Here is a 27,864-nt window from a genome sequence, read left to right on the forward strand (position 1 = left end):
TCAAGGGCCACGTGCTTGTGAAGAGCTTGGGATGAGGAGAGACATTATGACTCACTGCTGATTTTCCTCCGAATTTCCCACTGTCTGGTAGTAAGGTGTTGGCAAACTCCGGCTGCCGATCGCTGTAGACGTGCACGAACCTCACCATGTCCTGTGTGTTTGCCAGGGCGAAGGACAGGAAGGCCTCAAAGGGTGTGCCCAGCTGGGTGGCCTCGGCGGTCAGTAACACCACACAGTATCTGCACCACAACACAAGAGAAGGCTTTATAACCAGTCCCCGAGGCCATGACTAGAACCTTTAACATGACTGAAGAAGGGGAGGGCTCATCTGGAGAAGTGAACGCATGTCACTATTGAAAGCTGTGTGTTACAAGTCATTCATGACCTGCTTCTTTTGGGGGAGACTGGTGATGTCTCCCCCAAACCAAACTTTCCCATACTTAGGGATTTCTTTTAAGGCAATGGTCACTGAATCCTTGGTGCAGAAGGGCCTGTCAGAAGCCATCTGTTTTAGTTTTTCCACCACAGGCAGGGCTGGTCGAATCTCTCAGGCCAGAGGCCACTGAACCTGATTCTGCAGGGCTTCCATTGGAATGGTTTCAATGGGAAGTTTAGCTAATCACTCATTCATTCATTCACTCCCCCAAATATTTACTGAGCACTTACTATGTGCCAGGTAAGACATACAACGTTCTTACCCTTGTGGAGATTATATTCCAGTGGGGAAGACAGACAATAAGTGAATAGATAGATCATGACAAGCAGTGACAAGTGTTACGGAAAAATGAAGAAGAGAAGGGGGGAGAGAGTCCAGCGTGGGGTGGGAGTCATACTGTTAGATAGGTTGCTCACCTGAGAAGGTGACGTTTGAGCAGAGACTTGAATGAAATGTGCCATAAGAGAAAACGGGGTCAGAGCATTCCAGGCAGAGAGAACTGCAAGGGCAAAGACCTCGAGCTGGGGAGTGACTTGACCCAATTCATGGTTTTAGAAATATCCTGGCTGATGTGTGGAGAACTGACTAGAAGGTACAAGAGTGGAATGGAAGCAGACGCTGGTTAGAAGGCTAACGTGGTGGTCTTGATGAGAGATGACAGTAGCCTGTTCTAGGCTGGCAGTGGTAAAAAGTGAGAAGTACGTGGGTCTGGGATATTGTTTGAAGGTTGTGTAAATAACAATCCTTAAAGTCCAGCATATTCTTTTTATCTAATCAAGTCTTTCTTCTTTCTTAATCTATAAAAGAATATGAAAAGTCTGGAAACACGGGGAAATTTTCTTACTTTAAACACTATTTTAGCGATCTTTTCAAGTAATATGACCAATATTTTTTCCTTCCATATCTAGATACCTTTCATAGGTGAAACAGTCCTAAATTTAAAGGTATAACAAATATTTTCCCTGTATTCCAGACTTTTTAGATACGAGGTGTGATCAAACAATACGGTGAATGTTTAAATTTTTAAAAATGTATTACAGTAAAAGACACGTTGCCATTAATCCCCCTCAAAATACTCCCCCTTGCTTTGAACACACTTAATCCTTCAATCTTGCCAGTTTCTGAAGCAGTTCTGGAAGATCTCTTTTGTGAGTGTCTTTAGTTGCGCTGTCATGGCTGCCTCCATGTCCCGAATCGATTCAAAACGTTGACCTTTCATGGTCATTTTGACTTTGGGGAAGAGCCAGAAATCACACGATCCCAATTCCGTTAAATAAGGTGGATGAGGACACACTGTAATGTTTTTATATGAAATTGCTGTATCAGATGTGTGACACGGAGCATTGTGATGATGGAGGATGATGTACAGCACACTTTAAAACACACCTTCTCTCAACCATAGCTCCCACCCGACTGACTGTACCAAACAAATTGAAACTTGTCACACACTGTTACTACGGTTTGACGCTCCACTTCCCGTATTGCAGATTTCTGCCTTCCCGTTGGAGGGCGCTCGGCAGCAGCAGTCACTGTATTTTGTGATCACAACGGGAAGGCTCCGTGTCACACATCGCTTCTGGTATGGCAATTTCTGTCAAATAAAAACATTACGGTGTGTCCTCATCTAACTTATTCAATGTATCTGGCACCGTGAGACTTCTGGTTCTTCCCCAAAGTCAAAATGACCATGAAAGGCAAACATTTTGAATCGATTCAGGCCACTGAGGCAGCCATGACAGTGCAAGTAAAGACACTTATGAAAGAGGACTTCCAGAACTGCTTCAGAAAGTGGAAAGAATGATGCGATAAGTATGTTCGAAGTGAGGGAGAGTATTTTGAGGGGGACTAATCACAATGTGTCTTTTACTGTAATAAATTTTTAAAATTTAAATGTTCACTGTGTTTTTTGATAACAAACTTGTATGAGTAAGTATGCTTCGGTCTTTCCATCCCCAGCTAATTACTTTAACATTTCCTCAGTATCCTATATTTCCTCAATTGTTCAGTTGTTATCCTGGCTCTTCTCCAAGACCCCCTCCAAGACCTGCAAAGACCTGTATGGAATACTCTAGTCGGAAAAATAACTCTTTCATACTCCATGCTTCTTTAAAGTAACCATCTCTCCCTGACACCTGGCTAAAGTCTACTTATTCTTCAGACCTCAGCTAATGTGTTACACCCCAGGGAGATCTTGTCTGACCCCTAGGCCAGGCTGGCACTTGCAATAATTTGGTCCTAAGGGACCCTGGATTAATCTGCCCCCCCACCACTATTATAGTAGTTAGTCAATATTTGTTACAGAAAGCACAAATTCTGACTGTCACAGAGTAGATGCTTAATTGCCCTGTAGTAAAATGTGACACGGCACCTCTATTGCAATGACAAGCAGAGGAAAAGGCTTGAGTCCTTACTTCCTCTGTCGGTGAGACCGTTTCACCGGGCAGAGTTCATGGAACAACTTCTGGTTGGTGAGCCTGGCTGCCAATAGGTACTTGTTTTGGGTGATGAAATCATCAATGATCTGTTTCTTCATGTTGCGGGCCTACAGAGAAAGCAAGAAAACAGTTGATTTTCGTTCAGTTTTCTCACTGTAAATGGGCTTTACTTATAAGCTTAATAAAAATATGGCTGACCCTGGTTACAGTAATATAACAAAATAAGAAAGATCTGTTTGAACAAATAAACATGTGATCTATTACAACAATGTCAGGCTGAAAGCAATGGTGTAGTGATTTCAGGTCAAAGAAAAGTCAAGTGCTCTTTCCATGGTTAACCTTTGTATATTGCTTTATGTTGGCAGATTTAAAAAGCCAATCATTTTGAATTTTAGGCAAATTTACTTCTATTTAAGATGTGTAGCAAAGTGAACAATTAAAATAAACTCCAAAGTAACAAAATTACTAAGTACAAAAGGTGGACTACACAATTATATGATGACCACTTTGTTATTACTAACTTTCATACATTTTGAAGGACTGAAATTATACATAGCAGGTTCTCTAAACACAATCTGGAAATCCATATAAAATGTAAACCAGAAAATTCTTTGTTAGGAAACACACTCTGAATAACCTATTGATATAAGCAGACAATATATCAGATATTGGAAAATATTTTAAATTTGAATGAATAATGAAAATACTACTTATTAAAACTTTGGGAGGCAGATACAGTAGTAATTGGAGGGCAATGTCAAAATAAATATAATAGAAAAGAAATTAATGAACTAGATATCCATACCAAGAAATTAAAAAGAAACAGCAAAAAATAAAAGTAGAAAGAAGGAAATAATAAAGATAAAAATAGAAATCAACTAAACAAAACAACTACAGAAAAAGAAATGAAGAATTAACAACACCAAAACTGGTTCTTTAGGAGAGCTACTAAAAGAGACAAACCTCTGGTAAAACCAATCATGAAAACAAGAGAAGGCACAAATAACCACTATCGAGGATGACAAGGAGGAATCACCACCTATGTTGCAGAAGTTAAAAAAAAAAAGTTATTTAAAAAACACATGTTTTCAGTTTTATTTCAGCCAGGTTAGATTATCCATGAGCTGTGAAAAGCCATGCTTTGCTAATAAACCCGTAGGTTCTGAAACTACTTTATAAGCTTGACTGTAGCAAAAAAAAAAATGTTATTTAAATTGGAACATTTAGATGAAATATAAAAATTCCTTCTAGTTCAAATCTCACAATCAGACAAATGCTTGTTCTCAAGACAACCTTTGGTACTTTGACATGAAGCTGACTGCTTTCTGCACACTTCCCATTTTGTCACACAGAATATTAAAAATACCGAAAGACGTGTACTCTGGGTCAGTTTGTTTATTAATAAAGTTAACATTTCTTACTGCTTCATCAAGGCTAGGAGTGACGTACGTGTTGTTGGTTTGTATTCACTGCAGGTGGAGAGCACGGTCAGTGGGGGTCTGGGGCCCGGGCCTGAGTTTACACTTGCTAGCTTTACCCACTTACTTTTGTACCATCAGTGCAAGCGTCAACACAGAGAAAAAGGACAAATTACGCCGGAGCATTATTATGAGGATAGTTCTGATCTCACAGACTCCCTTAAGGGGCCTTTGGGACCCCCACCCCATGCCCACCCCGGGGTCTGTGAACCACATTCTGAAAACTGCTTCCTTAGAGAAACTTGTGCTCAGGCCACTGGGACACATACAATGTGTGTGGCAGCACTGCTCCTAAAGCACTGAAATGTCCATTAACAGAAGAATGAAAAACAAATTATAATAATCCTGTGTAGCACAAATACTGTGTACCAAATGAAAACAGATTCGATAGAGCTGCATGAAATAACCAGTGCTTCTGGTGTTAACTAAGCCACTTGTTATTAGGAAGACACGGGTTATGTCAAGCATGCATTTTTCATGCATAAACAGCACACTGGTAAAACATCCACTGTACCAGCAATTTTGCAAAGGTACTTGATTTACAATTTTCCCCAGAGAATAAAAAACAATTCTCAAGTATATAAGCTATTTTTAAAAAGCAATGTAGGCAATCTTCACACGAGTAGATTAACCTCGGATTGAGATGATCTTTTCTCTCTCCCACCACCGGTATTTGTTCTTTTCCTGACTTTCAGCTCCTTCTCAGTCACCACCAGGCACCCTCTCTTTTTATTTGCTGGTGGTTGTCCTGAGTTTTGCCCTTGGCCCCCCTTCACTCCTTACTTTATATATGATGCCTGGGAGATCTCCCCATACTCCAGACTTCAACCTCTAGCCATTCATTGATGATCCACAAATCTCTACCCCTGGCTATCTACCTGTCCTAGCACCTACATCCCTATACCTGACTGCCTGGTGGACAGCTCCTCTTAGATTTCCTATAGGCAGATCTAATTCAATATGTCCATAATGAAATTGATCACCTTTCTAAACCTGCTTTTCTTTCCTTATTATTCAATTTGTCTGGTTCTGCCACACACAGTTCTGTCCTTCCCTTTTTTCCCTAGTCTCAGGTACCCTTCTATGTCCACATGACACCCAGAGTTTACCCTATATCTAAGTGAGATGCCTATTATGGTGGGTGGAAATTGCCTTTAGGTCTCTCTCCTCTCCTGACTGTGAGTTGCTTGAGTACAGAAACTAACTCCAGATGTTAGAGCTGGCTCTGTATTTACTACACAGCCGGCAGGCAATGAATTTACTGAATGAATGAAATAAAGGACTTTACAGAATTTCTCATTCTTCCCATTCTAGTGTCCTTTAAGAGAAAGTAAGTCAAAGGGTCATTGTTGATTTTTTAAAAATAACATTAAAATATAAAAGAATACACGTTCATTATAGGGATCTTTAAAAATACAAATATTAATATATAACTTTTCCATTAAGAGATGATCACTACTGTTTTAATGTGTTTATTTCCAGTTTTCTCCTGTGTACACATTGCGTGTGCGCGCGTGCGCGCGCGCACACACACACACACACACACTCTCTCTCTCTCTCTCCTCTCTCTCTCTCTCTCTTATTGTAAAATTGGGATCAGTATTTAAATTGCACATACAATTTTGCATCCTGGTTACTCTTTATCATTATGTTATGAAAATTATCCCCATCATTAAGTATTCTTGTATTGCCATTTTAAACGGCTATATAATAGTCCCTGTTTGGGATGTACCGATAATTATCCTACTGCTAGATATTTATATTTCCCTTCATTTTGGCTATTATGAATGATACTTAACATCTCTGTGTGTAGTTCTTTGTCCGAGTTCCTCTTACCTGAGGACAGATTCCTCAAAGGTAATCTCACCTCCCTCAGGTCTCTAACTCAAGCGTCATCTTAATGAGGTTCTCCTTGGCCACTTTAACTTAAAAACGTGAACCTTCTCCCCCAATCTTCCACATTCCTCTTTCCCACTTCATTTTCCTCCTTTGCACTTATCACTGTGTAACATACCCCAATAGTATGTTACGCTGAGTGTCTGACCTCCCCATTAGAACACAGGGCGGGGAGGTCTGTTGGTTTGGTTCGGGCTGGACCCTGGCACGCTGAGCAGCGTCTGGCACATACTATCAGGTACTCAGAAGTACTCTTGCTGAATGAATCCAGGCAGTTATCCCCCAATCGCTTTCCGGAAAACTTTTGAAGCTTCCTCCAGCAAGTTAAAAAAAAAAAAAAAAGAATGCCTGTTTCTCTATGCCTTCAACACTATTGAGTGTTTTTACTTTTAAAATCTTTAACAATATAATGGGAGAAGAAAATGTTAAATTTGCTTTTCTCTGATTATTAGTGAGATTTAATTTTTAAAAGTGTTTATTAGTCACTTGAATTTCTTCTCAGAATTTTGTTCATATTCTTAGCCCATCTTGCGGGGGAAAGGTTTATTTAAAATTTTTTTTATTGAGGTGAAATTTACATAATTTAAAATAAACCATTTTAAAGTGTACAACTCAGCAGCACTGAGTATATTCACAATGTCATGTAACCATTACCTCTACCTAGTTCCAAAACATTTTCATCACTCTAAAAGAAGGTCTTTTGAAATTAAAGATATCAATATTTTTTATATTGGGCTGTAAACGGTCCCCCAGCTTATGGTTTAACTTTAAATTTTTAAAGTATTTATATAAAAATTTAAAACTTATAATCAAGTTATTAAGATTTTTCAACAATGTTTTTCCCAATCACTTTGGCCTTTCTTATCTTAACGTCAGCTATTCACTATATGCTCTCTGAGTTAGTTTATGGTTTTTAAATTCCTTTTTTACTATTGTTTTATATTTAACCAAAAAATTGTTTTGTAATTTATTTTAGAATAAGGTTATTGATTTTCCAACAGGAGTACTTTATAGGTAAACAGTTATTACTATTTGTTATTTTATTTTTGTGGTAAAATATACATAACATGAAATTTACTGTTTTAACCATTTGCAAGTATATAATTCTGTGGCATTAAGTACATTCCCGTTGTTCTGCAACCATCACCACCATCCATCTCCCCAAACATTTCGTCTTCCCAAACTGAAAACACACCCATTAAACACTGTTTTTTCCCTCCTCCCCCACCCCTTGGCAACCACCATTCTACTTTCTGTCAAAAGATTATCTTTTAAGCAAAATAGTATCAAATCAGCTGAAAACCAAACTTGTTTTTAAATTTTGTGCCCCTGAAGGAAGAAATTAAAAACCAGTTTCTCCTCCTTACCTGCTTTGTTCAGTTTTGCTGTTTAATATGCATATAAAGGCCCGAGATAAAATGTGAGGGTGCTCTTGAGACTAGGCGACTCTCACGTACCTGGATGACATCTGCAGGCTTATTTACGTGTTCTTTAAAGATCAAGATGGTGGGGGCATAGACATTGACGTTGTACTGCCTCGTCATCTCTTCCGCTCCTCTCAAACCGACACAGACATATCCAAATGACAAGTAATCTTTGTATGCAAAAGCAGTCAACTGTTAGGGCACAATAGAGAGGAAGAAATGGAATCGATAGTACAGCATCTAAATTACAAGTCAAGAGTGACCTATTCACGTCAGTGGGTGGGGATGAATGCTATTGTATAGCTCACCTGGGCTGCTATAGACCTCTGTACACTTGTAGGAAATGGATGGTGTCCCATGCACGAAAACTGTATCAACAAAGCTGAACACAACTAATTCTTTTTTTTTCAGCTAGAGCAAAATATGCATCTTACTGAGATCTGTACTGGGTCGGAGAGATGGAGTATCGGAGGAATTACCTGTACCCCAATTTTGTAGGATGGCAGTGCCATGCCTAGGGTCAAGCAGGACACTTCCCTCTCCCGTCTCATGTCACAGTGACAACCAGAGGTATGCTATAAGTGTAGAATAGGGCGTCATTCAGAGGGCAGGTCTGGAGTCAGACAGGATTCAAGGGAATCAATATTCCCCATACTGTAGGGAAACCTTAGTCGGTTACACAAATACTCTAAGCTTCAGTATCTTGGTCTATAAAATAGGGATAATATCTATATCATTGAGCTCTTCAAAAGATGAAATGATGTTATGTGTATGGAAAGCGCTAGCATAACAATAGTGTTAGTGGGTGCTCAGTGTATGGTGGTTCGGGCAAATGTGTGGTCTTCAAACATTTCTCATGGGATAAGCTTCTAGTTCCAAAAAGGACAATCACAGTACAAGTTCTTTCCACCAAAATAAGAGGACACATTACCCCGGCACCTAAAGTACCTTGTATAGCAGTGGTACAACAGGCATTTGATCAAACAGAAGGACGTGTGGTTTATTCTCCTGCTGCCAGCCAGAGAGGAATCTGACATAATTTTTATTTGTAACCTTAAATTGAAAAGAGGATGTTAGTTTCAATATTTACTTTTCAACAGCTGTAGTATAATCCAGCCAATAGATAAATAAAATCAAATATGTATAAAATATTTTGTAAAAATAAGATATCCAGACAAATAATCTTTTGTCTTCATTTGACTAAAATTACTGAAAGAACAGATATTTGATCTCATATTTTCATGTGCTCTAACTCTTACAGACTGAAATCATAATCTTTTCTAAAATAATTACTGACCACATTATTAAAAAATTGAGGTTTCAAAGTTGGTTCTTGCTTAATTATAGACCACACTTACTAACCTTAATGTAATGCAGAAGATAATACAATTGCTGTTTTAAAATGGCTTAAATAAAAATAAGTGGGCCCACCCCATCTATACATTATATAATTTTATTTATTGTCATCTGAATTGCTACTTTAGTGTTTCCCTGTATGACTTAAAATAATCTTACTGAGGGAACAAATTAAAAACATGCATAATTAAATTTCTATCTAGAAATTTTTCTATAGTAGGTAAAAAAAAAAGTATCTTTCCACTCTGCTTCCAAAATGATCTACATAAAACCTCAACCTGATCATCTCACCCCATTGCTCAACCCCCTTCAATGGCTCCATCACCTGCAAGCCAAGGCCCGAATCCCTTAAAGGGGCGTCAGGCTCTCTGAGGCCCCCACAGCGGGCTTTCCTGTTAACCGCTCTCATCTGTCCTCTCCCACTCACTAATGACTACCTCATACAAAGTGGACTGCCTCGTGTCCCAGACCTCTGCCAGTCTGGAGCTCACTCCCTACTTCTCTCTCCTCACCTGGTAAACTCAGTGTAGGGCTCCTTTCCGCCAGGAAGCCTTTCTCAACTCTTTAGGACAGGCTCTTAACATACCAGACGGAAATAATCACCTACTAGACTGGGAGCTCCTTGGAAAGTGTCCTCAACACTTACCATAGTGCCTGGCACAGAACAGCTATTACATAAAGGTTTGCGGACCTAGCAGGACAACCTGTCATTGTTTTACGAGCCTACAATGCTCTCTGACAATTTCCTTTCAAGCTAATCCCAACAAATATTTCTTCTGTGGACAATGATCCTGGCAGGACAGTCTGTGAAGATGGTACATGTAGGAATACAATGGAAATGACTGTTATGTTCAGTCTCCCTGGTATTGTTAAAGGAATAAATCATTTAATGCAAACCAGAATCCTGTTCTAGTTCCTTTGATCCCTAACTTAAGATACTGGGAAAAAAATGCTTCTTAAATATAAAAATCATAAACTAGTGTCAACTCTTTGTACCTGGCTTCCTTAGCTCAACCTTTTGTTTATAAAATTTATTCATACTATTGCATCACTATGTCTTGAAAGTTCCAAAAATAATACTTGATTTCATGGAATCTGTTGTTTTCTATAGATAGAATCATTAAATATATAATAAGATATAATTTCAATACTCATAGGAGAAGTATCTTCAAACGAACAAATTCATGAGTCGGAAAGAAACCCTTCATCTTATGCTGTGGTCTGATTTTTTTTTGTTTAGAAAATAAGTCACTGTCATTTTAGGTTCAGATTCCTATGACAGTGTAAACCTTCACAGTGGTTATTAACAGGGAGGAATTCTTTCAGTCTCTCAAATTCATCTGTTTCAATTTTCAGTCTCTGACAGACTTCACTGAAACGATTTAGTTTGAGTGATTAATTCATTAATATGTGTCTTGCCCGGCTTGAAATGAAACTCAGGTCTGAGATGACCACAGAGAGGGCAGTTAGCAGTTCCAGGCACCTCTACTTCTCATCCAGGTACTTACTTTCTCCACCAAGTTCCCTGGAAGAAGACTCTCTACAAACTGCCGTAGATTCTCACGGACAACGGCGTTGTGGAAGAAGGAGATTTTCCCATTTATGATTCCTAGGATAGAGGGTGTGCTGTGTGCTCCCAGGTGATGAGCCAGGCGCCTCTCATACCCAGCATGAACCACGCCGATTCCCACACCTGAAAAGTATGGAGACCTCCATGAAGCCTTTTTATGCCCCTGGCAGTTGAAGCAATGTCGCTAAGCAATTTTTTGGTGTGAAATTGAAATTCCGACTTACTAGGAGGGGCTATCTTTTCTAGCAGACTGTCTAACATTCTTTCACTGCTGGAATTCTAAATCCAGTTTCAGTTTTTCTGCAGAGCAATCTGGCAATATTTAAGAAGAGCTACAAATCTTTATATCTCTTTATCTGTTGTTTCTAATTTTGGGAGTAGACCATGAAATACTTCAAAAGAAAAGAGAACAATATGTTTAGTGTTCTACTCATAAAGAAGAAACATGTAAATAATCCAAGGGTTCAACAACTCAGTAATGGTTGGAAAAAATGATTTATCGATATAAGTCATAAGTCTTCTCACTCTCCAGAGCATGTCTCCGTTTTCTAGAAATCATTTTATAAAGATACTAGAAAATACAGATTCTCAAAAGGAGAAAGAAATTAAGTTAAAATCACTCAAAAGCCATATCCCATATAACTACTGTTGTTACTCTGGCATCTACCTGTTTGTACCTTTTCTTATACAAATATATGTGTCTGCACACAAATACACACACGCACGCACGCACGCACACAATACAATGGGAGCATCTGATACTAATTTCATGTAATACTTGAATAACTTTTCTTGTTCTTTCACTCAACCAATGTATTTGGTTATTCAGTTACTCTGCTAAATACTGGAGGTACATTAAATATTAACAGTAAGTAAATATACCTTTTTCTGTTGCATGTCTAACAGATTTCTCAAGCTTCACATCTGGAATTTCATTAGGAAAGGATCACACAAGTGTACAAAGATGTGCCATAATGCCCATCCAAATATTCTCTATAATTGGAAGTCAACATTTCTAAAATCAGACTCGTGATCTCCTCCCTCAAACTACTCCCTCCCAGGCCTTCACCATTTCATGGATGGCAGCTCCCTCCTCCCTGTTACTTAGGCTGAAAATCTTGAGTCATCTTCGACTTCTCTTGTCTCTCACAGCCCACATCCAATCTGTCAGCAAGTCCAGTAGGTTCTGTCTTCAAATTATGCCAGGAATTTGATGATTTTTCTCCACTTTCCTTGCAAACCCGTCTGAGTCATCATCTCTCTTCCTTGCGTTGCTGCAACTCCTCCTAAATGGTCATCGTCTCTCCTTGTCTCCCCACAGTCTATTGTCAACACAGCAGCCAGACTGTCCCTTCTAAGACATAGCACGGGTCATACGCCTATCACTCCTCTGCCCAAACCCTGCCAAGACTCCCCGTTTCTCTCAGAATAAAAGCCTCCATCTTCACAAAGGCCACTCCCCTTTGTATTTGGCCCTTGGTTCTCCCCTGCCGCCCACCTCTTTCCTCTCTGGCCCCTCCTCACACTCACCTGCTCCAGCCCCCAGCATCTGCTCTTTTTTAAACATGCTGGCATTCCTGCCTCTGGGCCTTGGCGCTGGCTGTCCTGCCTGGAGTGCGTATGACATCTGCACAGCTGACTGACTCACCATCTGCAAGTCGTTCTCCAGGAGCCTCCTGGCTCCCGTATTTAACGCTCTCTCTCCCCTCAGGAACCCCCTCAACCCACTCACTTTCCCTGTTTTCCAAGAACTTACCATCTTCTGACATAGCACCCACTTTCGTTTTCCTGTCGGTTTTTATTGTCTGTCTTCCCCGCTGGAATGTACGGCAGGGATCTCTGTTTAGTTCACGGGTGCAGCCCAAACACCAGGACAGAACTTGGCACGCAGTCGGAGCTCACCGAAACTGGGCCATCACTGTTTATCCAATTCTTGCTTTTTGCACACTGAAGTTGCTTTTGGCTTTCACTGTTACAGAGAGTATTTTGATGGGCATTCTTATACACCTTTGCATACACATCTTTGTACATTTGTGTGCTTCTTTCCTAATTAAATTCCAAAAATGGAATTGCCGAGTAAATGGCAGGGATCACATACTTACTACTTTTAAAACTGCTGAGTAGACTAAACACATCTATCTGCAGGTGCGACCCCTGGAGTATCTCAAGGGCAGGAAAGGAGGAACCCTGGACATCACATAATCCACTCCCCTCACTTTACAGATAAAGAGATTCAGAGAAATTAAGGGAGTTATCCCACTTTGTAGAGCTAATGACATTGTAGAACAAGAATCTAAACTGGACGTTTTAGAGCGAGTCTGGTGCACTGTTATAGCACTCACAGGAGTTAACAATAAAATGGAACAAGGCCAATAAATCTAAGTACACGTAAGAATTATGCACGCAGAAGAAAGAACAGGAGTATACACCGAGAGACGTGGTTTTACGCAAAGCCAGAGGAGACATCACCAAGGAAGGTCAAGTGGCCATACAGCACAAGCCCCGGGGTGGAGTAAGTGTGCCTTGAGCCCCTCTAAGTTAGGCAGCGTGCCCAGCGCTTCCCAGATACTAGCACTTTTCATACTCACAAATGCCTGAGTGTGAGTACTGTACTTTTCATGGATGAGGACACTGGTGCTGAGAGAAGCTGGCATCACAGTCAGTATGCGGTGAACCCAGGCCCATCTGAGGGCGAAGCCTGCATCCTCCCCTCTCCATCGACCTCCTCCAGCCCAGGTTCTGAACACTGAAGGGATCCATTTCTTAGCAACCGACTCACCCTGAAGGACCTTCCCAGGGACTGCTGCATAGACCAGATGCCAATTTATTACCCGATCCTGCGGAGTACACCTTTCTAGTAACGGCGTCATTCAGGGTGCCCGCTACCAGACTTTGGGACACACAAGGATCGAATTAGTCATCGGAAAGGTGGCTGACGGGCCTGAAGTCAGGATGAAGGATATAGGCAGTCTTTGGAGAGCAAAGGAGAATTGAAGAGATCTTTGCGTCTGCTGCTCCTTCTCTTCCCCCAGGTATCCCTGAAATGCACTGTCTCACCTCCTGTGGGCCGGGCTGCCTTCTAAGGAAGGCCTTCCTCGTCTGCCCAATTTAATACAGCAACCATTCAGCCCAGCAGTCCCCAGTACCCCCCTGCTTTATCATGCTGGGTCACCATCTGACAGACTGCGTATTTTATTTGTTTGTTTGTGTCCACTCACCAGAATATAAACTCAATGAATGCAGGGATTTTGGGCTACTTTGTTCACTACTGTATTCCTGATATCTAGAACAGTTCTTGGCACTTAGTAGGCACTCACTGTTTTCTTAAACAAATAAATGAATCAAGTAAAGTATTCAAAGTCAGATCCAGATTGAAATCCGAGCTCTGCTACCCATTAGCTGTGTAACTTTAGATAAGTCATTTAACCTCTCTGAGCGTCTGTTTCTTTAGTTGTAAAAGACAGAGAAGTTCTTGAGGATTAAATGACAGTATAAAAAAGAACCTAACCCAGAACCTGGGATATAGTAGGTGCCTAATTAATTATAACTACTATTATTATTATGTCATCCGGACCATGGTGAAGTCTGAGCCTGAGACTGTCTCTATGTGAGTGGGATTTTATCCTCCAACAGACTCTGCCTCTTCCTTGTACAGAGTGAGATAAACAATGCCAAACCCTCCATCTTTAGGTTGTCTTTTCCCCACCTTTCCTATTTTCCCATCAATATAGCTTTTTTTCCAGTGAAAATAGAATACAAGTGATTAGGTTTCATCTCTTTGACTTAAGATTACCTTTGAGTCCTTGGAATTACACACATCATCTTCATTATACTCAGCGTTTCCAATCTATAAAGGCTATTTTCTTGGATCGTTTCTACAAAGGACTAAGACTAACTATTATAATCCCATTTCTAAATTCTGGAGGAATTTTACTTCTCCCCTGTAGATTAACTATCATAAGGATTAGACTAGAATAAAGAACGATAAATACCCGCTATCTAAATTGGTGGTATTTTTCCTCCTGAAAAGGTATTTAAGAGCATAATAAGGATTCCAAAAGTCATTTAAAGTCCAGATGAAACGCCTCCCCAGCCCCCTCCAAGCTGTGAAGGACGAGTAAGGCACTCTTTTCTCCCTAGGACTCAGGCTGGGAAATGACCATAATGACTGGTGGTGACTTAGGGTCGCTGAGACCCAGTGAACAACACTTTCCATTATCTCTTCCTCTGCCTTCAAATTCTCTACACTCCAAACTTCAGGGTTCACAGAGGGAGCTCGCTGGGCCAACAGCGAGTGAGACTGTTCAGGTATTCTTATCTCGATTCCGCATAACCCAGAATCCAAACGAACTGGGGTCGAAACTTTAAAAGAAGCAAAGCACATGTGACCTCTTTCAGAAACGTTATTAGATTTTTATAGGCGTTGTTGATGTTTCTGGCTAAGGTGCCAATCCAGGGGAACCAAAAATACTTTTAAAATTCTTTTTTTAGGTTGTAAGAGAATCTTCTTTCTGTGTAGTACTAAACATCTTTGAGTCATGACTCTGTTTTGAGGGGCCAAATTCTATTTGCTTTCATTATACACTCCAAAATGTGTAGGGGAACCCTTTTTCCCCTCTGTAGCACACACACATTCATTTTTCTTTCAGTTTTCACACATGCCATTCTCAAATCTGGCTAAATACACCCTGTTAAGAAGCAAACTACTGAGATGCAAAATAATGTGAAATAAATCAAAATCAAGGACATGGAGCTAACGCAGTTTTTTTTTTCTTTTTTACCAATTTCTAGGTAGACCCTTTTCCTAGATAGTATGAATTTGTTAGATATTCAGCAATTCCTTGAAAGAGGCATTACTCCTTCTTTTTAAATAAGAAGACATGGTGAATAATCACTGCATGATTATTTAAATTGGGTTTCCCTAAAATGATTTTTGATTTCAGGACACGAACCTCCTCCACACCCTGGTAGCTCTGTCTGCACCTCCTGGCAAGCACTGAGTGTGCTGTGATGATTCAGGTGTGTCTCTTATTTTGGTTTCCTGGGTACAAGGACCAAGTCTGACTTATTTCTGAAGCAGTGCAGCACAGTGGTTCAAAGAGTGAATCTGGAGTTCGATTCCGGTGTCCATATTCCAACACTGCTGCTTATGGGCAGTGTGACCTCAATTAGTTCCTTAACCTTCCTGGGCCTCAGTTTGCTCATCTGTAAAATAGGGATAATAACAGTCCCTCCCTCATTGGATTGCTTTGGGGGTAAGATAATCCATACAAAGCATTTAGCACAATAAAAAACAAATGAAATGCGCCATAAAAACTATTATTATTACTATAATATAATTTAGTGTCTAACATAGTACTAGGTCATCAAGAAAAAAGTTTTAAATGAGAACATGGAATGAATTCCTTATCATCCTCTATTCACTCTAGTATCCTGAACTTGCACATGTGAGGCTGGTGTGAATTCTCGGGGTACGTATCTTCTCTTCAACTAAATGGTAAGGTCCTCAAGGTCAGGGGCAGTGCTGACTATTTGTGGGCCCTCCTCCACAACACGGCCTTCTCTAAATGTTGATGCTTTTGCACACTAGTTATTACCGCACTGCATGACTGTAGATTCCCCCTAAATAGCAACATGTCTCCTCAGGGTAGAACTGTTCTAGTTCATTCGTGCGTGGCAATTCAGGCATTTTATGTTATTCAGAGAGAACATCCAAGCTTCCCCAGACCACTCAGCTGATCTTTAAGAATGTCTGCTCGTTCTGTCAACTCAGAATAGAAACATTTCCTGCAGTATTTGTCTTAAAGGGTAGGGCTGCTTCATGTGGACAGGGCACGGCCACGAATGTTGTAATGATCTCATCTCAATGTTGCCCAACTGTAATGAAGCAGAACCTGACTATCAGGCATCGTCAACTAATCTGGATGTTCCAAAGGGTGGGGCTGGGAGGGGTTTTGTGGAGCAGGGGAACAGACTAAATAATCAATTATTACTTCTATGAATCTAAATCCAACTCCTTCCATCCTTGTCATTTTGAGTCCTGACTCATTAGGATTGTGAACCAAAAAGAATGGCAAGATAGTCAGTCATCAAAGATTTACAGACCCTGAAAGGCAGTACAGCATCGGGTTCAGTATGTGGACTATAGAGCCACATTACCTGGGTTCGAATCCCAGCACCAACTGTGGGACCTTGACAAGGTACCAACAGGGAGCTAAGAATCTGTAGAAGGGATGACAATAGCTCCTGCCTCGAAGGGTTGTCTAATATGAGTTGATATTTATAATAGTGCTTAGCATATGGTAAACTCTCAACAAATATAAGCTATTATTTTTCTTGTATTATTTTCACATCATCACATTCAGTATGTCTCAACTGTAGTTACTATTGAGAACCACTTCTCCCCAAATTCACTTATTCCATTTTTCCCTGCCCATCCAGTAGTTCGAGTCAGAATGCAGAGTCCATCGTGAGCGCCCCTCGCCTTCTTCTTTTTCTTATTTCTCACATTCAAATGGTCTCCAGGAGCCAGGTCCCTCCAGGCCTCCACGATCCTACCCACGAAAGACCTGACACTTGTCCACCTCTCTCTATTTCGACTGCCCCAGTTGAAGCCAGTGGTCACTGTCTTGCCAGGGCTGGTAACCTCCCTGCCTCCATCCTCACCTTTAATTTGTTCTTCACATAGCTTTAACCGTTAACGTAGATCTAATTAGATCACTCTTCGATGTGAAAACTTTCCCTGGCTTTATTCTATACTATAAAATAAAGCCCCGCCTCCTTAGCGTGAAATTTAAGGCTTCTTACTGCCTGGCTCTCGCATGCTCTTCTGTTTCCGCTTCTCTCACCTACACCTGCTGCTGGCTCTCCTGAAGATCTGGTTCCGGCCTGCACTGCGCCCTCTGCCTGTGGTATTCCTCCCCCTGTCCTGCCCAGCCAACTGCTAATCACCCTTCAAGACTCAGCTGAAAGAAGTTAAAAGCTAGTGCTTGCTTGTGAGTGACTTGAAGTTGACTAGTACATTTAAGAATTTTCAAATGAGTTTATAGAATAGGTGGTTTCAAAAATTTTTGGCTCAGGCGGTTAGAGCTCTGTGCTCCTAACTCCAAAGGCTGCCGGTTCGATTCCCACATGGGCCAGTGGGCTCTCAACCACAAGGTTGCTGGTTCAATTCCTCAAGTCCCACAAGGGATGGTGGGCAGCGCCCCCTACAACTAAGATTGAACACAGCACCTTGAACTGAGCTGCTGCTGAGCTCCCAGATGGCTCAGTTGGTTGGAGTGCGTCCTCTCAACCACAAGGTTGCCGGTTCGACTCCTGCAAGGGATGGTGGGCTGCGCCCCCTGCAACTAGAAATGGCAACTGGACCTGGAGCTGAACTGCGCCCTCCATAACTAAGGCTGAAAGGACAACAACTTGAAGCTGAACGGCACCCTCCACAACTAAGATTGAAAGGACAACAACTTGACTTAGAAAAAAAGTCCTGGAAGTACACACTGTTCCCCGATAAAGTCCTGTTCCCCTTTCCCAATAAAATCTTTAAAAATAAAATTTAGTTTGGTAAACCAGAAAACTCAATTGATCAGAAATTCTCTACTGCTCATTTATTAAGTGCTTAATATATATAAGGTCCTTAATAAAAACTTTTCTCATTTAATATTCGTAACAATCCTGTTGGTCTGACAGTATTACACCCATTTTAGAGATGAAGAAACCTGGGATAAGTAATTTGTCTAAGGACACAAAGACAGTAAATGACAGAGCTGAGATTTGAACCCTGGTCTATCTGACTCCAAAGCACGTGGTCATAACATAATCTCACATCGTGTACGCTTGCTTGGAAGTCTTGAAATATAATGTTGCACTTTGGTGTAAATGCATTATCATCCTGAATTATGCAATGGTTTAATCTTTATGTTCTGCTGTTGGCTTTTAATGTCAGCTCCTCAGGGACGTTAAATAGTTTTCAATATACCACCTAGCATGGTATATTGCAATTAAGCCTTGTGATGAAGGAGCTGGTCAATCAGTGACTCCTACTTGATCTTAACCGCTCATTCATTCGTCCTGCACCATCAGCAAGCATCTACTGCCTGCCTGCCACATGTCAGACATTGTGCCAAACAGGTTCCTTCATTTTCCAAGAACTTCTTTATTCAGTCTCAGGAAAGCATTTTGGCAAACCTGAGTACCTGAGTGCTTCAGAACAACAGGTTGAAAATGTCTGTTTCAGAATAAATGAACCGATGGTTTTCAGTGGTACGCTCTCTCCAGAGACCTCCGGGCCCCTCAGCTGCTATGGTTGAGTCTGTCCCTTTTTAGTTACTCAAAAATAGGTCTGCTAATGCCTGTGACACACACACATACACACACAGACACTTTAGTAATTCCAACTTTTAGGAGTTATAAGTATCTTCCCTGGATCACTAAAATCTGCCTGGCACTAAATGGTAATTGTAAACAAAGGCAAGACTAATCCATAATCAAGAATGGTAACCCATGACCATTATGGGCTGAATTCTGTCCCCGCCCTCTAAATTCATATTTTGAAGCCTAAGTCCCCGAACTTCAGAATGTGACTATTTGGAGACAGGGCTTTTAAAGAGGTAATTAAGTTAAAATGGGGTCGTTAGGGTGGGCCCTAATCCAATATGATTGGTGTCTTTATAAGAAGAGTTCAGGACACAGAAAAAGAGAGTGAGACACCAGACACATGTGCACATAGAGAGATGACCATGTGAACACACAGGGAGAAGAGGACCATCTATAAGCCAAGGGGAGAGGCCTCAGAAGAAACCAACCTGCCGACATCTCGATCTTGGACTTCTCGACAACTATGAGAAAATAAATTTCTGCTGCTTATGTGATATTTTCTTATGGCAGCCCTAGCAAATTAATCCACAGAGTGAAATCATAAGTACTGTAAGAATAATCTACCCAAAAATTGGAAAACATTTATCCATAAAGACACGTGTGCTCCAATGTTCATTGCAACTTTGTTTACGGTGGCCAAGACATGGAAACAACCAAAATGTCCTTCGATAGATGAATGGATAAAAAAGTTGTGGTATATATACACAATGGAATACTATTCAGCGGTAAGAAAAGATGATATAGGAACATTTGTGACAACATGGATGGATCTTGAATATGATGCTAAGAGAAATAAGTCAGACAGAAAAAGCAGAGAACCCTATGATTTCACTGATATGTGGTATGTAAACCAAAACCAACAAAAGACCAAGACAAACAAATGAGAAACAAAAACTCATAGACACAGACAATAGTTTAGTGGTTACCAGAGGGTAAGGGGGGTGGGGGGTAGGAGATGAGGGTAAAGGGGATCAAATATATGGTGATGGAAGGAGAACTGACTCTGGGTGGTGAACACACAATGGGATTTATAGATGAAGTAATACAGAATTGTACACCTGAAATCTATGTAATTTCACTAACAATTGTCACCCCAATAAGTTTAAAAAAAAAGAATAACCCGCAAATCCTCTCAGCCTTAAAATTGATGCTTGAGGGCTGCTTTGTTCACCAATAAATTTAAGCTTCCCCTACGTAGTAGGCTCCCAAATATGTGTTAGGAGGCTAAACAGAAAAAGCTTCAAATCCGTAATGTAATGCAAAATGAAAATGGCTGATACATTTCCCCTCTGTGAAAATGTACCCTTGGAAAACAGCAGTCACCGTGAGCTTGTGAAGAGAAATCACACTATTCCTTCTCCCCAATATCCCATAAAATTCAAGATTTAAAAGTTATCTTCTCTTATATAAACATCTTCCAATGAATAAAATTATCTTACCCAATTCTTCCAGTTCTTGAACTACTTCTTTCCAAACAGGCTCGATATGGATACAGCTAAAGCACCAATCTGAGGTGATCTTAATGAGGTAGGGTTTCTTGAAGCTATCTGGAACCACTTCGTTCACATAATGTGAAAAGTGCAATAAATACTTTTCATCCATGGAGTCCCGCCTCTCAGAATTAAAAGGGAAGTGAAAAAAAGATTCATCAAAATAAAAATTTTCATGGAAATGGCGGAAGCGATACTCTCGCTGCTGTTGCTGCTTCTGGTAGCCCTGGTTCTCTCCAGCATCTCCATAGTGATCATAATTTGATCTCTTTTCTTCATTGGAAAGAATCTATAGGGAAAGAAAAAAATAAGAAATTAAAGAACGAAAAAAGATTTACTCAAAGAACTTTCCTGTAAGCAGCTTGGAAGACATAAGAAGAAAATAAATGTAGAGATCTGACATGATTAGATATTCTAACTGCAGTCACTCAACATAGCAGGAAACACTTCTTCCCATAGAAACATTGAGTATTTCAAGACCACATTACTTCAGTCGTTGAGATACTCATGTTCATCTCGGATTTAAAGATTTTGAGCTGTCATAATACTAAACATATCAGTAAAACGAATAAAACTTAACATAATGTTCATTACTAGGGTTCAACCACAAGAACACTGACTAGGTCACACCCTTTAAGTTGGAATAATTCAAACCAGAATATGAAAATCTGTGAACATCAAAAAGTAACCGCAGAATTGAGTTCAGTGTCTTGCACGTAGCTTTGTTTTAATTTAGAAACAACTTTGAAGTCTAAACCTTGAGAACCTGTTTTAGGATGATGTTTCGTTCTAGACACTAAGCACTGTCTGTTCAAGCACATTACCCTCCATAAATCAGGATGCCACGGACTTATCTTTTATGAGTCTTTAAGATCAACCTACTTTAGCTGACATGTTGGAAAATAGTAGAAAATCTTGTGTTTAGATGTATTTGTAACCTTGTGTCACTTTAATAAATACAGGCAAATTGGTCTGTAGTTATTTAAGTTTCTAGATATGTGCTGCCAAAGTGAGCATGTAACACAAGTTTCTAAAAAGGAAAAGAAATAGAAACATACATTCAGGGTAATTCTACAATTCCAATTAGAACCTTGAAAATAGGCCTTTTTTTTTTTCCAAGAGCTGAAGTGTTCAGGCACTAGTTTCAACTTACTGGATGTGGCCAAATACGGTCTCTGGACCATCGTCTAGAAACTGGGTCAAGGGTACAGGGAGCATGTCCCAGATGAGAGGACTTTATAAAACTCATTACCTAAGGCATATTTTATAAGAGGTAATGGATACATCACAAAGTTTGACACGCTACCTCGTAGGCCTTGCTAATTTGGATGAACTTGTCTTCTGCTCCGGGATCTTTGTTTTTGTCAGGATGCCTGAAACACAAATGGGCAGGCAGTGAGAATGGGTTTAATATTCCACACGTGGTCAATTAACATCGTTATACACACGGTTCACTACATCAGAGGCAACAGGAAGGCTATCCTGTTAGGACAGTGTCTTAAAAATAAATGGTAGAAGCAATCAGTTGCTTCACATGACTATATTAAATGCAACTTTAAAATGGGCAAGTTCTGGGGGCGGCCAGTTAGCACAGTTGGTTAGAGTGCAGTACTCTTAACAACAAGGTTGCTGGTTTGATCGCCACATGGGCCACTGTGACCTGCGCCCTCCATAACTAGATTGAAACGACTACTTGACTTGGAGCTGATGGGTCCTGGAAAAACACAACTAAAAAAATAAAATAAAATAAAAAATACACACACACACACACAAAAGCGCAAGTTCTTCCAAAAGCACTTTAGCTGGGCACATTTCCAAAGTACAACACGAGACAGTACTGTAGCATTTCACTGAGGAACAGTGGGTAATGTATAAGCCTTTACACTGCTCCTAAATATGGTTAGAGCTGGCTCAAGGCTGAAGTCACTTATCCATAAGAACCAACTGCTTTTCCCAGGATGGCAGCACTTCAGCCCAATGTTAGAATGATATCAACGAAGATATTTCTTCTGACAACTCAGGCAGACATAGGAAATAGCTTTAGTTGCAACATGAATTTGTTTAGTAAAAAAATAACATCTTGCTGCTGATGTTCAAATTAGAACATTTTAGTTTTCATTACTACTGTGGTTATCCCATTCCACCTACATATGATTGACTTTTACCTATAAATAGATAAAAGTCTTAAATAAAATGGATAAGAGCAAAGTCTACAGTTTATGTAAAGTGATTTCAACTAATATTAGAATTAATATTTGCTATTATGCGCAACTGGCAATTATCCATTTTGCAGTCATATATTATTCTGTAATCTGCTTATCATCAATTTTAGCTTTGGGGATTTTAAAGTCCTGGAAAGCAGGGGCTGAGTTGATTTTTCAATGTTCATTTTATTAAGAGACTCTGTTACAGAGCTAATTCTTTAAGTAATCACTTCTGCTAACTTCTAATAAATTTCATCAAGCAAAGGTTCTGGAAAGAGAAACAATCTACTGGGAAGCAAATGACTCCTGAAAACAGCATGAAGTACATTGGAATAAGAAAAACTTACAACTTGACCAACTTATTCCAACAGGATCACGTCTGAAAGAATTATACCACATATTCTGATTTCTCTAAAAGTAAAGAAACTTCAAACAGTTGGCTGTTGAATTTGGACATCACTTTTTCCTCAACTGTTTAACCCTTGTTATGAATATTAGTGGGAAAAATATCAGCTAGGTATAATGAAAATAGTGAAAATAGTACAACTTAAAGAAACAAGATGGCAGTTTCAAGCATGTTTCTGGATGACAAAAAAAAAGTGCTTTAAATATTCAAACTTAGGCTAAAGGCTGAGAAGCTAAAATGATGCGATCATACAAATGAAGATTTAACACACAGAACTCTGTAGGGGGAGAAGGGAACGAAGGAACTTGTAAAGAGACTGAACCAGAGAGAGAGTTTTGAGGGCAGCTGGGTTAAAACCACAGATCTTGGAACAGAGGAAACCAAGGCCCAAGAATTGGGAGGAAACCACAGGACAGTTTCAGCTTATAAGGAATATTCTCCTAATCGCAGGGAGACACCACAAAGTTGAAAACACTTTAGAAAAGGATAAATTCAGCTCTAGGAAAGTACCATCCAATGCTGTTTTCAGTGTATAGGAAACGATTCACAAACTACAATACACATCCTTTACATTTCAAAGTGAAGAAAATATTGTATTTGGTATCTACTGGCAGTCTAACTACCTCTAAGGGAATAAAAACGAAGGCAGAAAAGGTAATATAGTTTGAATGTCAACTGTAATTGAAAAATAAATGAAAAATACAAAAAATAATGATAATAAACATAAAAAAATAACATAGTAAAGTATTAGACGAATCAATTATTGTTCAGGTGACTGACCATGTGCTTCAAATCAAATTTTATTATGCCTTTTTCTTTGGTAGAAGGAGTTATTTTGCCAATGTAGATGACAAAAGAAAAGTACTTATGATAAAACTTAATTATTGGGAAATAGTTTTCTTGAGAGAAAAAGTAATTTTCAATGGTTTTACCAAGCAAGGGAAGGGAAAGCTCTTGAGGAGTGTAAGCCACTCTATTAAGTAGTGAAACACAGTGGAGAAAGGCTACAGATCCAATTCAACAATTAGTAGCTCATTCTGAAAAGTCAAACTGGGAACACTACTATGTTCATTGCATATGAAATCATTAAAAAATGAAACAAACTATTTCAGCAATAAAACACTGCCAATGCCAACACAGCAGAAAATAACAGTATAGTAAAAATACAAACGTAAAGTAAAATTTTAGACTTTCACTGGATGATACTCTATATATTTCTATGGTGATGAATTACTCCTAGAGAGAATCTAATTAAGGAAGAGAAGCATATGACTCATTTAATTAATATCATAACACCCTTTTCAGCTCTGGAAGACAGCAGTCAAAACTATACATTTTAAATAGGTCCCAAGCTATCATTTCTGTGTTTAAAACATTGTCAAAGGCCATATCCTGTCTAAAAGAATGTTGCTACCTTATGAATTCATTGCAGATTTATACATTTTGCTTTAAACATTATGAGACAAGAATCTGAAATGATGTCGAAAGCAACTTTACTGTAAAGAGTCCCTGGAAAGAGGCCACGCATAATGAGAGATTGTGTTTTTAGTATCCAATTCTGGATTCCTCACTGATATAAATATGGTCTAAAATATCTGTCTATTCAAAACATTATATTTTAAAACTATCTTTTACCTTTATTGAAACCAGTTTAAAACTAAGATACACCTTTCATTGAAGAAGAATGATGTCAGGCAGTCATGCGCAGCTTGCAATGTCATCTACAAATGGCAGTTTTGTTCCTGCATAACTTTCTACCCACCCACATACTAACCCACTCACTCTTACTTCTGTCCAGGAGGGTAAGTGATCAAAAAGCAAAAAAGCAATAAGCTACCTGTTGGTCCAGAGGGTCAAACTATGGAACCCAAAGGTAATAGAGACTTAACTCTAAGCATAGATTTCCTCTCACAAAACAGGGACAGCAGTACCCTCCCTCATAGGCTAATTATGAGAGTTAAATAGAGAGATAGAAAACATAGGATCTGGAACCTCGCATGCAGTAGGCCATCAATGATGGTTCCCATCCCAAGCCTTTCATTACTGATGCTTGGTTTACCCAGCTTGTAGTCGCCTGTGTCCTTTCCCTCCTTTCCTCCTCCTGCTGCTCCCTTCCAGCTATATAATCCGACACTTCTACTTCTTTGGTAAGTCCACAGCATTAGTGGAAGAAATTGATCATGTCTGTCCAAAATAAATTTTAAATTTATTGCTATCCTGCTAATTCACAAACACTTGTATCAATATATTCTCTAGCATATTCCACATCTATAGGTAAAATTATGATTTTGCTATAATTTTTAAAAGTAATGTACTCAATTCCCGAATAGTCCCTTTAAATCGAGCGCAAAAATCTCTTAATGTAAAATTTTTGTGAAAGCTTAAAAAGTTAATAATCTAGAAAATAGGATTGGATAGTGTTCCCATTAGCAATGACACTCATAAAGAGTTACTTTATGAATAACATCATGGAAGGGTAGCTTATCCCTTGTTGATTACACACATATTTTAAAAATTAAAGTTCCCCTCCTACTTTACTTTAACATTAAATATGCTAACAGTATATAGGGCAATTAAAGGGGTTTCACAGTAACACAGGCTTTGGGTCACATCACTAAAAATTATAGAATAACATGAACATTAGTTCTCCCAAATAAAATATTTTAGACAGATCTATATTATATATTTATTGAACACAGAAGCAGAGACAAATAAAAGCTAATCATAATTTAGGCTTCATTCCCCTGCTAAAACTGCTTAGTTTATATTAAACTATTTCTTTGTTTCACCTACCATTCCCGGGCGAGCTTCTTATAAGCCTTTTTAATATCAGCCTGACTGGCTGTTCGGCTGACCCCTAGGACTCTGTATGGGTCAAAATCCAACGCAGACAGAATTTGCAGGATCAGAACCAGAACTATCAAGAACTGCCAGGAAATGCTCAACTTTTTGACTTCCATTTCTCTTCCTTTCCAGAGCTGAAATGATTGAAGAGGCAACAAGTTTCAGTGGTAGAAACCTGGAAAGTCTTGCTTTTTTAGGTAAAGGTATAAGATACAGAGATGAAAAACAAAACAAACAAAAGATATTTTGCAGGAAAAGTGTCAAGCTGTTACACCATATTTTAAAAAAAAATCAATAATCTCGCTTCTATTTATATCACAAATAAGAACTATTATAGATGAAAAGATGAGCAATAAGAATTAATAGCAACTCTCCAGGATCCTTGGATTAGAAACGCTTTAGAAATGACTGAAAATGAATGAGATGAAATAATAAGCAAATGTGGGAAAAAATACATAGGAAAATCAAGGTCACTACATCTCAATACACTATTTCCCTTATTCTGGTGATAGTTTAAACTTAAAATATGAGACTTGAGTATACTTCACTGAGTATATGCTAAATAAATTCATGAAATCCTAAAATTTACCATGTGCAAAACCACAAAATGAGATAGTTGTGACATTCTTGGGTGTTAAATAAGTACACATACGAAAGTGAAATGCTCTTTAAAAACTATGCAATTATGATTTAATACGCCCCAATTCTATTCTTTCTTACCTAGTCCATTTGAACAAGAAAATGAGAAGCTGATCGTTAGCAATATGGTCATTATAAATGGAGGCCTCAGGAAATGCTCAACATTTTTTTCACTATTTGAGAAAAACTGGTGAGAAAAAATTTAGTTTTCCACGTGAAGGGGAATTAATGGCAAAGACTGTAGACCAGACAGACGCGGTCTTCACATGTTAAAGCTCCATCTTTGGTGAGCGTAGTGACTGCGTGCATTCACTGTGGGTTTTGGGAATAATCCTGGCTGCTTTAAGAACAAGGTAGTGCTGTCTGACTGCCCCGACCCACGCCAGGATTATGCTCTTTGTGATGTTACACAAAGTTCTATCAAGGCCCAAATTTACCTTGACTTCTCATAAATCACTCAAGTGTCAAGGTTCGAGTGTCTATTGTTGATACCTTACTTACGAGGGTGGGCCAAAGCTGTTAACAGGGGTGGGTTTTAACAGGTGGAAGGCTAAATACTGACTGGGAGTCCTCACAAAATCGACTACCCCGATGACCAATGCTTAGGATTGCATGCATGCTGCACAAAAGCCAAAAACAAACCAGTTTCTTTGCTAAGGTGACCTAGAACCTATCCTAGCCTGCAACACAGGTCCCGCGCGCTGAAAATCCGAAGGTGATGTAGCTACTGGGGAAGCACTTGGGCTCTGGAATCAGACGAAGATTGGGATCCATCCTCCACCCTTTCATGACCTTGGGCAAGTTAGTCCCAAACTTGTTACGCCTCAGTGTCCTTATTCAAAAAAGGGGGGTGAATAATACCATCTTGAAAGGATCAACCTGGGGGTTAAATGTCTGCAAAGGATTTACGGAGCACAGGGTCAACACTCAGTAAGTGGTACTCGGTAGGTTTTTCTGCCGAGCTGTGCAGCCACTGCCTTATTCAACTGTGTCAGTCGCCCCCAGTTCGTTAGAGGGCCCACGTGCGGCTGGGGGCTGTGAAGTTCTTGTGCTGACCGCCTGACGACGCCGGCCCCGGGGCAGTGAACAACCTGCCCAACAGGTAGGCTACCAACCTCAGGCAACATTCCCTAAACTAAGCAGCTGCTGCCGGAGACACACTCCGGGTCTGAGCCCCGCCTCGAACACCCGCCGGAGGTCGCAACCCTCCAGGAGACCGCCGCCGCCTCCTCCGAGAGCCCTTGGCCGGGCCCAGTCGGTTCCCCTTTCCTCCCAGGCCCAGCAGGGACCGGGAACCAGGAGGAACGGAAGGG

The 27,864-nt window shown here is 39.8% G+C and overlaps 1 protein-coding gene across 3 annotated transcripts in view; it reads right to left on the reverse strand.

Moving 5' to 3' along the window:
• The window catches only part of DNAJC16 (DnaJ heat shock protein family (Hsp40) member C16), a 36,283-nt gene that overhangs the window by 8,202 nt on the left and 217 nt on the right, over window positions 1-27,864 (reverse strand). Inside the window, exons 1-9 of one of the 3 annotated variants that reach the window (XM_081057452.1) lie at window positions 27,667-27,764; window positions 25,862-26,046; window positions 21,765-21,831; window positions 20,408-20,747; window positions 10,534-10,718; window positions 8,618-8,722; window positions 7,703-7,861; window positions 2,848-2,978; window positions 56-239 (exon numbers count right to left, since the gene is read on the reverse strand). In XM_081057452.1, coding sequence (XP_080913578.1) covers window positions 56-239; window positions 2,848-2,978; window positions 7,703-7,861; window positions 8,618-8,722; window positions 10,534-10,718; window positions 20,408-20,747; window positions 21,765-21,831; window positions 25,862-26,046; window positions 27,667-27,678 — 1,368 coding nt within the window. In that variant the 5' untranslated portion in view covers window positions 27,679-27,764. Of the gene's footprint in view, window positions 1-55; window positions 240-2,847; window positions 2,979-7,702; window positions 7,862-8,617; window positions 8,723-10,533; window positions 10,719-20,407; window positions 20,748-21,764; window positions 21,832-25,861; window positions 26,047-27,666; window positions 27,765-27,864 lie in introns of those variants that run through there. The other 2 variants (XM_081057453.1, XM_081057454.1) reach the window with 2 other exon arrangements.

This window comes from Rhinolophus hipposideros, assembly GCF_964194185.1.
Source record: "Rhinolophus hipposideros genome assembly, chromosome: 8".
NCBI lineage: Eukaryota > Metazoa > Chordata > Mammalia > Chiroptera > Rhinolophidae > Rhinolophus > Rhinolophus hipposideros.